Genomic DNA, 14,898 nt, shown 5'->3' on the forward strand with positions numbered 1-14,898 from the left:
GTGGTGCTGATATCTGGTTCAATAACAGTTTATGTGGTGCTGATATCTGGTTCAATAACAGTTTATGTGGTGCTGATATCTGGTTCAATAACAGTTTATATGGTGCTGATATCTGGTTCAATAACAGTTTATGTGGTGCTGATATCTGGTTCAATAACAGTTTATGTGGTGCTGATATCTGGTTCAATAACAGTTTATATGGTGCTGATATCTGGTTCAATAACAGTTTATGTGGTGCTGATATCTGGTTCAATAACAGTTTATATGGTGCTGATATCTGGTTCAATAACAGTTTATGTGGTGCTGATATCTGGTTCAATAACAGTTTATATGGTGCTGATATCTGGTTCAATAACAGTTTATGTGGTGCTGATATCTGGTTCAATAACAGTTTATATGGTGCTGATATCTGGTTCAATAACAGTTTATGTGGTGCTGATATCTGGTTCAATAACAGTTTATATGGTGCTGATATCTGGTTCAATAACAGTTTATGTGGTGCTGATATCTGGTTCAATAACAGTTTATATGGTGCTGATATCTGGTTCAATAACAGTTTATGTGGTGCTGATATCTGGTTCAATAACAGTTTATGTGGTGCTGATATCTGGTTCAATAACAGTTTATATGGTGCTGATATCTGGTTCAATAACAGTTTATGTGGTGCTGATATCTGGTTCAATAACAGTTTATGTGGTGCTGATATCTGGTTCAATAACAGTTTATGTGGTGCTGATATCTGGTTCAATAACAATTTATATGGTGCTGATATCTGGTTCAATAACAGTTTATGTGGTGCTGATATCTGGTTCAATAACAGTTTATGTGGTGCTGATATCTGGTTCAATAACAGTTTATATGGTGCTGATATCTGGTTCAATAACAGTTTATGTGGTGCTGATATCTGGTTCAATAACAGTTTATGTGGTGCTGATATCTGGTTCAATAACAGTTTATGTGGTGCTGATATCTGGTTCAATAACAGTTTATGTGGTGCTGATATCTATTTCAATAACAGTTGGTGGTTCTACCACTCTCCCATCTCTTCCTCTCCCCCCTCCTCTCCTCTCTTCTCCTCCCATCTCCCCTTACCTCCACCTCCCCCCTCCTCTCCTCCCCTCTCCCCTTACCTCCACCTCCCCCCTCCTCTCCTCTCCTCTCCTCTCTTCCTTTCTCCTCCCATCTCCCCTTACCTCCACCTCCACCTCCCCCCTCCTCTCCTCTCCTCTCCTCCCATCTCCCTTACCTCCACCTCCCCCCTCCTCTCCTCTCCTCTCCTCTCTTCCTTTCTCCTCCCATCTCCCCTTACCTCCACCTCCACCTCCCCCCTCCTCTCCTCTCCTCTCCTCCCATCTCCCTTACCTCCACCTCCCCCCTCCTCTCCTCTCCTTCTCTCCCCTCTCCTCCCCTCTCCCTAAGACCAGAGAAAGGGAAGGGAGAGGGACACAGAATAAAATAATTTTGTCATTATATTCTGTATGGAGAGTGAATTATCCCCATCCTCTATCTGACAATCTGATGTTCTCCTCTGTTAAAGCCTCATTTATCTCTGATATCTTCTCCTCTGTTACAGGCTCAGTTATCTCTGATATGTTCTCCTCTGTTAAAGTCTCATTTATCTCTGATATGTTCTCCTCTGTTAAAGTCTCATTTATCTCTGATATGTTCTCCTCTGTTAAAGTCTCATTTATCTCTGATATGTTCTCCTCTGTTAAAGTCTCATTTATCTCTGATATGTTCTCCTCTGTTAATGTCTCATTTATCTCTGATATGTTCTCCTCTGTTAAAGTCTCAGTTATCTCTGATATGTTCTCCTCTGTTAATGTCTCATTTATCTCTGATATGTTCTCCTCTGTTAAAGTCTCAGTTATCTCTGATATGTTCTCCTCTGTTAATGTCTCATTTATCTCTGATATGTTCTCCTCTGTTACAGGCGCAGTTATCTCTGATATGTTCTCCTCTGTTAAAGTCTCATTTATCTCTGATATGTTCTCCTCTGTTAAAGTCTCATTAGTCTCTGATGTATTATGGTACGGTAGCTAGCTAGGCTATGGATGAGTCCCAAATGGTACCCAATTCCCTATATAGTACACTACCCTATGGGCCCTGGTCAAAAGCAGTGCACTGTATAGGGAACAGGGTGCCATTTGGGATGCACTGTCTCTCTGTCATTTGGTTTCAAGAAGGCTGAATCTTTCTGTTAAAATGCAAATGATCACCTCTTGTCCTAAAGTGAATGGCTAGGATATTGCTTTAGTCATTCAGATGACTGAAGAGGAATATTACCATACACATGAATAATCATCATCCGCTATCTGTCCCTCTCTTCAGGTTCTGGCAGTTAGCCAGACCAGGGGACAACTCATCATCCGCTATCTGTCCCTCTCTTCAGGTTCTGACAGTTAGCCAGACCAGGGGACAACTCATCATCCGCTATCTGTCCCTCTCTTCAGGTTCTGGCAGTTAGCCAGACCAGGGGACAAACAGAGAATGCGTGTCTCAAATGGCTCCCTATTCCCTATATCCCTCAAACTCAACTCTGGTCCTCCAAGTCAGTTCCACTGCATGTTTTCATTGTTGCCCTCTAATCAGGGCCTGATTTAGACCTGGGACACCAGTCATTGTTCCCCTGTAATCAGGGACTGATTTAGACCTGGGACACCAGTCATTGTTCCCCTGTAATCAGGGACTGAGTTAGACCTGGGACATCAGATGTGTGCAGCAGGCTCCGGACCTCCTAGGGCCAGAGTTAATTTATATATGGTGGATTACTGACCACAGCCCTATGGTCATATTACAGTGGAGTCTGCTGAGGGGAGAACGGCAATAATGTCTGGAATGGAGTAAATGGAATGGCATCAAACCATGTGTTTCATGTATTTGATACCTTTCCACTCATTCCGCACCAGTCATTACCACGAGCCCCGTCCTCCCCAATTAAGGTGCCACCAACCTCCTGTGGGTCATAAGTAGTGCACTACATAGGGGATAGGGTGCCATTTTGGAGGCAACCCAAGGCTTTAATTAGAAATTGAGTGTAGGATTAAATTGGCTATTGCCAAGTTACATTCAGATGGACATTTCATGTATTGAGATAGTCACTAGTGAAAGTCTACACAACCCCTTGCACAGTCTTCACATTTCCTGCTTTAAAATTACATCTAAAGAGATAAAATCAGATTTTTAACCCTATTGATCTACACAACCGATTCCACATTTTCATAGAGAAATAATTAAAAATAAAAATGGATTTACTAATAAAAATGGATTTACTAAGAAATTGTAAATGAGGATAATTGATTGCATATGTCTTCACACACCAGAGTATGAAGACATGAATACTGGGTGGAATCACTTGTGGCAGCCATTACAGCTGTGAATCAATGTGAATAAGATTCTACCAACCTTGTACAACTCTTAGGGCAACATATATCCATTGTGTTTGTCAAAATTGTTTCAAGCTCAGTAAATTTGGTGGGAATCAATGACGGACAGCAATATTCAAACCAGATTTTTAATCAGATTTAAGTCAAGACTGAGACTGGACTATTCAGGAACACTCAACACCTCTTGGAAAGACATTCTGGTGTTTTTTTTATGCCAAAGAAACACAATAATTGCTTTACGAGTCAATTTAATGTGTGCAAATCAAATCAAATGTTATTTGTCACACACTCCGAATACAACAGGTGTAGACCTTACAGTGAAATGCTGACTTACAGGCCCTAACAACAGTGCAGTTTTAAGAAAATTAAACATTTAAAAAGTATGAAATAAAAGTAATAAATAATTAGAGCAGCAGTTGGATAGCAATAGCGAGGCTCAATAGGGGGGGTTTAGGTTTTCAGAAGATTGAGGCAGGTTTTCCTCAAACTTTTTTCCTGGGCTTTGTCCCTTTCATATTTATTTTGATCCTGACAAACTCCCCAGTCCCTGCCGGTGACAAGAATACCCATAACAGGATTCTGCCACCACAATATTTGACAATACAAAAAGGAATCAACAACATGGCAAACAACATTACTGGCCTGTAAGGACAAAGTGAAAAGAAGGATGCCTGTGTTAAATAATCCACTCCAGATCATCCATTCTGATTACAACAAGGCTGTTAAGTAATACTACAAGACAACATGGCAAAGATGTAAACTTTTTGGACAAAATTTAAAACTACAGGTTTGGGTCAAATCCAATGCAGTACAACACAGAGTGAAATTCTCTGTATTTTCAAGTAATGTGGTGGCAGCATCATGTTATGGGTATGCTTCTCACCAGCAGGGACTGGGGAGTTTGTCAGGAGCAAAATAAATATAAAAAGAGAAAAAAGTTAGTTAAAGTTTTTTTGCATGACAATAACAGACATTTTAATGCCAAAGACACACCAGAGTTGCTTTCCAATAGGTGTTGATTGTTCCTGAGTGGTCCAGTCTCAGTCCTGACTAAAATTTGCTTGAAAATCAGAGACACGGTTAGAATAATGCTGTCCATCAATGATTGCCAACCAAATTTACTGAGCTTGAGCAATTTTTACAAAAACAATGGACATACAGTGTATTCGGAAAGTATTCAGACCCCTTGACTTTTTCCACATTTTGTTACGTTACAGCCTTATTCTAAAATGGATTAAATTACATTTTTTTACTCATCAATTTACACACAATACCCCATAATGACAAAGCAAATTTATTCAAAATAAAAAGCTGAAATACCTTATTTACATAAGTATTCAGACCCTTTGCTATGAGACTTTAAATTGAGCTCAGGTGCATCCTGTTTCCATTGATCATCCTTGAGATGTTTCTACAACTTGATTGGAGTCCACCTGTGGTAAATTCAATTGATTGGACATGATTGGTAAAGGCACACACCTGTCTAAATAAAGGTCCTACAGTTGACAGTGCATGTCAGAGCAAAAACCAAGCCATGAGGTCGAAGGAATTGTCCGTAGAGCTCCGAGACAGAATTGTGTTGAGGCACAGTTCTGGGGAAGGGTACCAAAACATTTCTGTAGCATTGAAGATCCCCAAGAACACAGCGGCCTCCATCATTCTTAAATGGAAGAAGTTTGGAACCACCTAGACTCTTCCTAGAGCTGACCGCCCGGCCAAACTGAGCAATCCCGATGGTCACTCTGACAGAGCTCCAGTGTTCCTCTGTGGAGATGGGACAATCTTCGAGAAGGACAACCATCTCTGCAGCACTCCACTAATCAGGACTTTATGGTAGAGTGGCCAGACGGAAGCCACTCCTCAGTAAAATGCACAACAGCCTGCTTGGAGTTTGCCAAAAGACACCAAAAGACTCTCAGACCATGAGAAACAAGATTCTCTGGTCTAATGAAACCAAGATTCAACTCTTTGGCCTGAATGCCAAGCGTCACGTCTGGAGGAAACCTGGCACCATCCCTACGGTGAAGCATGCTGGTGGCAGCATCATGCTGTGGTGATGTTTTTCAGCGGCAAGGACTGAGAGACTAGTCACAATCAAGGGAAAGATGAACGGAGCAAAGTACAGCGAGATCCTTGATGAAAACCTGCTCCAGAGCACTCAGGACCTCAGACTGGGGGTGACGGTTCATCTTCCAACAGGACAACAACCTTAAGCACACAGCCAAGACAACGCAGGAGTGGCTTCGGGACAAGTCTCTGAATGTCCTTGAGTGGCCCAGCCAGAGCCCGGACTTGAACCTGATCGAACATCTCTGGAGAGACCTGAATGTAGCTGTGCAGTGACTCTCCCCATCCAACCTGACAGAGCTTGAGAGGATCTGCAGAGAAGAATTGGAGAAACTCCCCAAATACAGCTGTGCCAAGCTTGTAGCGTCATACCCAAGAAGACTCGAGGCTGTAATCGCTGTCAAAGGTGCTTCAACAAAGTACTATGTAAAGGGTCTGAATACTTAAGTAAATGTGATATTTCACTTTTTTATTTTCTATAGATTTGCTCAAATTTATAAAAACATGTTTTTGCTTTGTCATTATGGAGTACTGTTTTAGAATAAGGGTGTAACGTAACAAAATGTGGAAAAAGTCAAGGGGTCTGAATATTTTCCGAATGCTCTGTATGTTGCGCTAAGAGTTGGTAGAATATTATAAAAAATGATTCACCACTGTAATGGCTGCCAAAGGTGCTTCCACCAAGTATTAACTCTGGGGGGTGAAGACATACGCAATCAAGACGTCTTCAGGTCATTTTTTATTTAACTAATTTTGAACATTTTCCGCAACTTTTTTTCACTTAGAAAATATGGAGTAGGTTGTGTAGACCTGTAGGGGAAAAAATCAAATGTAATCCCTTTTTTAAATGTAATCCCTTTTGAAATGTAATCCCTTTTGAAATGTAATCCCTTTTGAAATGTAATCCCTTTTGAAATGTAATCCCTTTTGAAATGTAATCCCTTTTGAAATGTAATCCCTTTTGAAATGTAATCCCTTTTGAAATGTCATCTTAAAACTGTGCAAGGGGCGTGTAGACTTTCACTAGGCACTATAAATATACAAAAAACATTACAAAGTATATAGTCTGCATCCCAAATGGCACCCTATTCCCCATATAGTGAACTACATAGGGAACATGGTCCCATTAGGGACTCACAGATTATTTCTGGTTTCGACATACCTGCCATGGTTGAAATCCCAAGGATCACACCTATGGACAACTCAATCTGCGTGCCCTAAAAACCGAAACACACAGACACCATCATCAATACTCTGTTGTTATTTGTTAAGGCCATGTGGGAAAACCAAACACCTGATATATGTTTATATAGTATGTGTTTCATGCTGTAATGAAAAACCACCGCTGAAAGCTAAGCTTTTGTATTCAACTTCAATGAGTTATTTGTGTCCCTCAGAATGAAAGTATTTGAATGAGGTTAAATGAGTTAGATATGGATAAAAGAGTCTGCTAAGTGGCAAAAAATGAATGTCAACATTTTGAAAAGATAAAATAGAATTGACAAACTCAGATTCTCACTTCAATCTTAATGAAACAGATCTCTACCACATATTACTGTAGAATCTATCTAATATTACTGTAATACTAGTATGGATAGAGATCTACCACATATTACTGTAGAATCTATCTAATATTACTGTAATACTAGTATGGATAGAGATCTACCACATATTACTGTAGAATCTATCTAGCATTACTGTAATACTAGTATGGATAGAGCTCTACCACATATTACTGTATAATATATCTAGCATTACTGTAATACTAGTATGGATAGAGGGCTACAGCATATTACTGTATAATATATCTAGCATTACTGTAATACTAGTATGGATAGAGGGCTACCACAGCGACACAGATCTAAACATGATATTCATTTGATAAAGTGGTGTAACTTACAGCTACAATCATGATGGCATTGTCCAGAAAACCAAATCCTACAAAAGGAATGGCGTTGTGTAGAAGAACTGCAAAGGAAGAACACACACAACATACCATTTAACATCCCACACATGTACTGGAAACTTGAAGAAGTGATGAGACACAGTGAACCTGGATGAACATTGGCAGTTACAAACGGGGAGAAAAGTGAATTCTACATAACACAGCCCACTGTAGTCAGTTCTACTTCTGGCCAAATGTTCTCTGGTACGAGACCAAAATAGGGAGGTGTTGCAAAACATTGGCCTTCTGATTCAACTAATCAAAGCAAAGGAATCTGTCTTGAACCTGAATGAACTCATTCTAACCCTATTGGCCATCAATGTGGAATTCTTTTCCACTCTAGTCATCAACCCGGGTATACTGCATGATAGTCATCAGTTCAGCCCTGGTAGAATATGTGGGCTGGGAATGTGTCTGAGAGCCCAGTGACAGGGAGGAAACAAATCTGGCAAAAAGTGATGAGACTCCACTGTTTCATATATGAATCCTCCAGCGTTCTCCACTGTTTCATATATGAATCCTCCAGCGTTCTCCACTGTTTCATATATGAATCCTCCAGCGTTCTCCACTGTTTCATATATGAATCCTCCAGCGTTCCCCACTGTTTCATATATGAATCCTCCAGCGTTCTCCACTGTTTCATATATGAATCCTCCAGCGTTCCCCACTGTTTCATATATGAATCCTCCAGCGTTCTCCACTGTTTCATATATGAATCCTCCAGCGTTCTCCACTGTTTCATATATGAATCCTCCAGCGTTCTCCACTGTTTCATATATGAATCCTCCAGCGTTCTCCACTGTTTCATATATGAATCCTCCAGCGTTCTCCACTGTTTCATATATGAATCCTCCAGCGTTCTCCACTGTTTCATATATGAATCCTCCAGCGTTCTCCACTGTTTCATATATGAATCCTCCAGCGTTCTCCACTGTTTCATATATGAATCCTCCAGCGTTCTCCACTGTTTCATATATGAATCCTCCAGCGTTCTCCACTGTTTCATATATGAATCCTCCAGCGTTCTCCACTGTTTCATATATGTATCTCTCTTTTCAAAGACATCTCACTCTTTTCAAAGACATCTCTCTCTCTTTTCAAAGACATCTCTCTCTCTTTTCAAAGACATCTCTCTCTCTTTTCAAAGACATCTCACTCTTTTCAAAGACATCTCTCTCTCTTTTCAAAGACATCTCACTCTTTTCAAAGACATCTCTCTCTCTTTTCAAAGACATCTCTCTCTCTTTTCAAAGACATCTCTCTCTCTTTTCAAAGACATCTCACTCTTTGTTTTCTTCCTCTCTTACCGTATCTCAGCTGAGCCGATGTGGGAGGGGCGATTACCATTTCCCCTGAAGAAGGAGGAAAAAGAAAACATGTCATTACTATGGAGAAGAAGTCAGTCCTGTCTGGAAGGACATGTCATTACTATGGAGAAGAAGTCAGTCCTGTCTGGAAGGACATGTCATTACTATGGAGAAGAAGTCAGTCCTGTCTGGAAGGACATGTCATTACTATGGAGAAGAAGTCAGTCCTGTCTGGAAGGACATGTCATTAGTATGGAGAAGAAGTCAGTCCTGTCTGGAAGGACATGTCATTACTATGGAGAAGAAGTCAGTCCTGTCTGGACGGACATGTCATTACTATGGAGAAGAAGTCAGTCCTGTCTGGAAGGACATGTCATTACTATGGAGAAGAAGTCAGTCCTGTCTGGAAGGACATGTCATTACTATGGAGAAGAAGTCAGTCCTGTCTGGAAGGACATGTCATTATTATGGAGAAGAAGTCAGTCCTGTCTGGAAGGACATGTCATTACTATGGAGAAGAAGTCAGTCCTGTCTGGAAGGACATGTCATTACTATGGAGAAGAAGTCAGTCCTGTCTGGAAGGACATGTCATTACTATGGAGAAGAAGTCAGTCCTGTCTGGAAGGACATGTCATTACTATGGAGAAGAAGTCAGTCCTGTCTGGAAGGACATGTCATTACTATGGAGAAGAAGTCAGTCCTGTCTGGAAGGACATGTCATTACTATGGAGAAGAAGTCAGTCCTGTCTGGAAGGACATGTCATTACTATGGAGAAGAAGTCAGTCCTGTCTGGAAGGACATGTCATTACTATGGAGAAGAAGTCAGTCCTGTCTGGAAGGACATGTCATTACTATGGAGAAGAAGTCAGTCCTGTCTGGAAGGACATGTCATTACTATGGAGAAGAAGTCAGTCCTGTCTGGAAGGACATGTCATTACTATGGAGAAGAAGTCAGTCCTGTCTGGAAGGACATGTCATTACTATGGAGAAGAAGTCAGTCCTGTCTGGAAGGACATGTCATTACTATGGAGAAGAAGTCAGTCCTGTCTGGAAGGACATGTCATTACTATGGAGAAGAAGTCAGTCCTGTCTGGAAGGACATGTCATTACTATGGAGAAGAAGTCAGTCCTGTCTGGAAGGACATGTCATTACTGTGGAGAAGAAGTCAGTCCTGTCTGGAAGGACATGTCATTACTATGGAGAAGAAGTCAGTCCTGTCTGGAAGGACATGTCATTACTGTGGAGAAGAAGTCAGTCCTGTCTGGAAGGACATGTCATTACTGTGGAGAAGAAGTCAGTCCTGTCTGGAAGGACATGTCATTACTGTGGAGAAGAAGTCAGTCCTGTCTGGAAGGACATGTCATTACTGTGGAGAAGAAGTCAGTCCTGTCTGGAAGGACATGTCATTACTGTGGAGAAGAAGTCAGTCCTGTCTGGAAGGACATGTCATTACTGTGGAGAAGAAGTCAGTCCTGTCTGGAAGGACATGTCATTACTGTGGAGAAGAAGTCAGTCCTGTCTGGAAGGACATGTCATTACTGTGGAGAAGAAGTCAGTCCTGTCTGGAAGGACATGTCATTACGGTGGAGAAGAAGTCAGTCCTGTCTGGAAGGACATGTCATTACTGTGGAGAAGAAGTCAGTCCTGTCTGGAAGGACATGTCATTACTGTGGAGAAGAAGTCAGTCCTGTCTGGAAGGACATGTCATTACTATGGAGAAGAAGTCAGTCCTGTCTGGAAGGACATGTCATTACTATGGAGAAGAAGTCAGTCCTGTCTGGAAGGACATGTCATTACTGTGGAGAAGAAGTCAGTCCTGTCTGGAAGGAAATGACAGGATCTGAGAGTCAGGACACAGAGCAGGGATGGAGCCAGGCAGAGGGACAGAGAGACAGAGGAGCAGAGGGACAGAGACAGAGGGACAGAGGAGCAAAGGGACAGAGAGACAGAGGAGCAAAGGGACAGATGTGTCCCAGGCCGATGGGACAGGGGTAAGAGGGGGACTGTCGTTGTGTCCCAAATGGCAACCTATCCCTATTAAGTGCCCTACTTTTCACCAGGGCCCATAGGGAATAGGGTGCCATTTGGGACTCAGCCTGTGGAATTACATTGAAATCCCATTCTTAACACATTAAAATACAAAACGGTGAGTATTAATGGTATGTGAAATGTCCAGTAGGGTAATGCCATGCTCTGCCAACCAGGACCCACAGGAGTACTACCCTGCGTCCCAACTGGTTCCCTATTCCCTATATAGTGCACTACTGCAGGCCAGGGCCCATAGGTCTCTGGTTAAAAGTAGTGCACTATGTAGGGAGTAGGGTGCCATTTGGGCTAAGTCCATGTCTGCCAGCCTACAGATTAAGTCTGTCTGCCTTTCAAAATAGTGTCTGACACTATGAGCACAAATACTCAGCATTCAATTATCTCTATGCCCTTAGAGTCTGAGAGTAGGATCTTAATTTGATCACACTGTTGCAGGATAACTTTCCTGAAATGCAGGACATTTAAAAATGTTTAGTGAATTTGAGGTTTAAAAAGGCTTCTAAAGTTTGTAATTTCCACTTTGAAATGTCAGACTTGACCCTTAAGAAAAATGTATTTCGGACCCTTATGAAAAATGTATCAACCCTTACAAAAATGTACATTTGTTGTAATCCACATAATAATTATTTCACTACACCCTCAATAACATCTGCTAAATATGTGTGTGTGACCAATAAAATTTGATTTGATTATAATTCACATTTCCTGTTGCCGCAGGATTATTTTCCTGCTGTAGCAAACTGGCTCAAATTAAGATCCTACATCTGTATCCCAAATAAATGTCTATGTAGGGTTTATTCATGCCTATGTAAGGTTTATTCATGTCTATGTAGGATTTATTCATGTCTATGCCTCTGAGGCTGTGTTAGTTTAGTGTAGGGTTTATTCATGCCTATGTAGGGTTTATTCATATCTATGTATGGTTTATTCATGTATATGTATGGTTTATTCATGTCTATGTATGGTTTATTCATGTCTATGTATGGTTTATTCATGTCTATGTAGGGTGTATTCATGTCTATGCCTCTGAAGCCATGTGTTAGTTTAGTGAAGGAATTATTCATGTCTATGTTGGATTTATTCATGTCTATGTAGGGTGTATTCATGTCTATGTAGGGCGTATTCATGTCTATGTAATGTTAATTCATGTCTATGTAGGATTTATTCATGTCTATGCCTCTGAGGCTATGTGTTAGTTTAGTGTAGGGTTTATTCATGCCTATGTAGGGTTTATTCATGTCTATGTAGGATTTATTAATGTCTATGTAGGGTTTATTCATGTCTATGTATGGTTTATTAATGTCTATGAAGGGTTTATTCATGTCTATGTATGGTTTATTCATGTATATGTAGGATTTATTCATGTCTATGTATGGTTTATTCATGTCTATGTATGGTTTATTCATGTCTATGTAGGGTGTATTCATGTCTATGCCTCTGAAGCCATGTGTTAGTTTAGTGAAGGGTTTATTCATGTCTATATAGGATTTATTCATGTCTATGTAATGTTTATTCATGTCTATTTAGGGTGTATTCATGTCTATGTAGGGTGTATTCATGTCTATGCCTCTGAGGCTATGTGTTAGTTTAGTGAGGGGTTTATTCATGTCTATGTAGGATTCTTTTATGTCTATGTATGGTGTATTCATGTCTATGTAGGGTGTATTCATGTCTATGCCTCTGAGGCTAAATGTTCGTTTAGTGAAGGGTTTATTCATGTCTATGTAGGGTGTATTCATGTCTATGCCTCTGAGGCTAAATGTTTGTTTAGTGAAGGGTTTATTCATGTCTATGTAGGGTGTATTCATGTCTATGTAGGGTGTATTCATGTCTATGTAGGGTGTATTCATGTCTATGCCTCTGAGGCTATGTGTTAGTTTAGTGAAGGGTGTATTAATGTCTATGTAGGGTGTATTCATGTCTATGTGTTAGTTTAGTGAAGGGTGTATTAATGTCTATGTAGGGTGTATTCATGTCTGTGTTAGTTTAGTGAAGGGTGTATTAATGTCTATGTAGGGTGTATTCATGTCTATGCCTCTGAGGCTATGTGTTAGTTTAGTGAAGGGTGTATTCATGTCTATGCCTCTGAGTCTATGTGTTAGTTTAGTGAAGGGTGTATTCATGTCTATGTAGGGTGTATTCATGTCTATGCCTCTGAGGCTATGTGTTAGTTTAGTGAAGGGTGTATTAATGTCTATGTAGGGTGTATTCATGTCTATGTGTTAGTTTAGTGAAGGGTGTATTAATGTCTATGTAGGGTGTATTCATGTCTATGTGTTAGTTTAGTGAAGGGTGTATTAATGTCTATGTAGGGTGTATTCATGTCTATGTGTTAGTTTAGTGAAGGGTGTATTAATGTCTATGTAGGGTGTATTCATGTCTATGTGTTAGTTTAGTGAAGGGTGTATTAATGTCTATGTAGGGTGTATTCATGTCTATGTGTTAGTTTAGTGAAGGGTGTATTCATGTCTATGTAGGGTGTATTCATCTATATGTGTTAGTTTAGTGAAGGGTGTATTAATGTCTATGTAGGGTGTATTCATGTCTATGTAGGGTGTATTCATGTCTATGTGATAGTTTAGTGAAGGGTGTATTCATGTCTACGTAGGGTGTATTCATGTCTATGTAGGGTGTATTCATGTCTATGTAGGGTGTATTCATGTCTATGTGTTAGTTTAGTGAAGGGTGTATTAATGTCTATGTGTTAGTTTAGTGAAGGGTGTATTCATGTCTATGTAGGGTGTATTCATGTCTATGTAGGGTGTATTCATGTCTATGTAGGGTGTATTCATGTCTATGTAGGGTGTATTCATGTCTATGTGTTAGTTTAGTGAAGGGTGTATTAATGTCTATGTAGGGTGTATTCATGTCTATGTGTTAGTTTAGTGAAGGGTGTATTCATGTCTATGTAGGGTGTATTCATGTCTATGTGTTAGTTTAGTCAAGGGTGTATTCATGTCTATGTAGGGTGTATTCATGTCTATGTGTTAGTTTAGTGAAGGGTGTATTCATGTCTATGTAGGGTGTATTCATGTCTATGTGTTCGTTTAGTGAAGGTTTCTCAGAAATGTAAAACACAAGTCAGTCTTTTCTATTTTATTCTCCACATATTATAATTTCATTCAGGCAGTATGCTTTATACACACACCACACACCACACACACACACACACACACACACACACACACACACACACACACACACACACACACACACACACACACACACACACACACCCCACACACACACACACACGCCGCCACACAGGGTGTAATATCCTATGAAGTTTCTGGACTGAGTTTGGAATGACAAGGTTTACTCCTACTACGGTTTCCTACCCTGAGGTGACCTCATGATGCTGCCGCAATGTTAACACGATGGAGACCTGTTCATTCAGCCTCAAGACCACAGTATTCAGCAGGTAGATGGTTCTGATTAACTTCCACCATGATGATATAACACAAGGCTCATATCCCTGAAGCATCGCGCTGATGGAGAACAGAAAAATACATTTCAATACTGCTTCAAGTGGCAATCTGGGATTCTAACAACACAGCAGATACCCGCCACTTGTTTTGGTAAACAGCTGAGTGACGGGTCTGTAATGGATCTATAACGACATAAATATAGGCATAATTTATGTGGTGGGGTCAGGGGTCAGCTACCTCGGTCTACGCTATTGTGCAAATCATGGGTTGATAATTGAATCAATATGGGTGCATAATGTGCTTGAGGAGAGAGGAGGACACTGACAGTAGATACAAACCATTAGTGTATTATTCAGTGCACACTACGGTGGTGGAGGGTGGAAAACACTACGGAGGAGGAGGGTGGAAAACACTACGGAGGAGGAGGGTGGAAAACACTACGGAGGAGGGTGGAAAACACTACGGAGGAGGAGGGTGGAAAACACTACGGTGGAGGAGGGTGGAAAACACTACGGAGGAGGAGGGTGGAAAACACTACGGAGGAGGAGGGTGGAAAACACTACGGAGGAGGAGGGTGGAAAACAGTACGGAGGAGGGTGGAAAACAGTACGGAGGAGGGTGGAAAACACTACGGAGGAGGAGGGTGGAAAACACTACGGAGGAGGAGGGTGGAAAACACTACGGAGGAGGAGGGTGGAAAACACTACGGAGGAGGAG

At 40.9% G+C, this 14,898-nt stretch overlaps 1 protein-coding gene across 1 annotated transcript in view; it reads right to left on the bottom strand.

The window, feature by feature from the left end:
- Positions 1-14,898, bottom strand: part of LOC106598774 (transmembrane protein 65) — a 96,821-nt gene that overhangs the window by 37,183 nt on the left and 44,740 nt on the right. Inside the window, exons 3-5 of the mRNA XM_045696612.1 lie at positions 8,706-8,750; positions 7,354-7,421; positions 6,616-6,670 (exon numbers count right to left, since the gene is read on the bottom strand). Of these exons, the coding sequence (XP_045552568.1) occupies positions 6,616-6,670; positions 7,354-7,421; positions 8,706-8,750 (168 nt within the window). The remainder of the gene's footprint in view (positions 1-6,615; positions 6,671-7,353; positions 7,422-8,705; positions 8,751-14,898) is intronic.

Source organism: Salmo salar, chromosome ssa02, assembly GCF_905237065.1.
Source record: "Salmo salar chromosome ssa02, Ssal_v3.1, whole genome shotgun sequence".
NCBI lineage: Eukaryota > Metazoa > Chordata > Actinopteri > Salmoniformes > Salmonidae > Salmo > Salmo salar.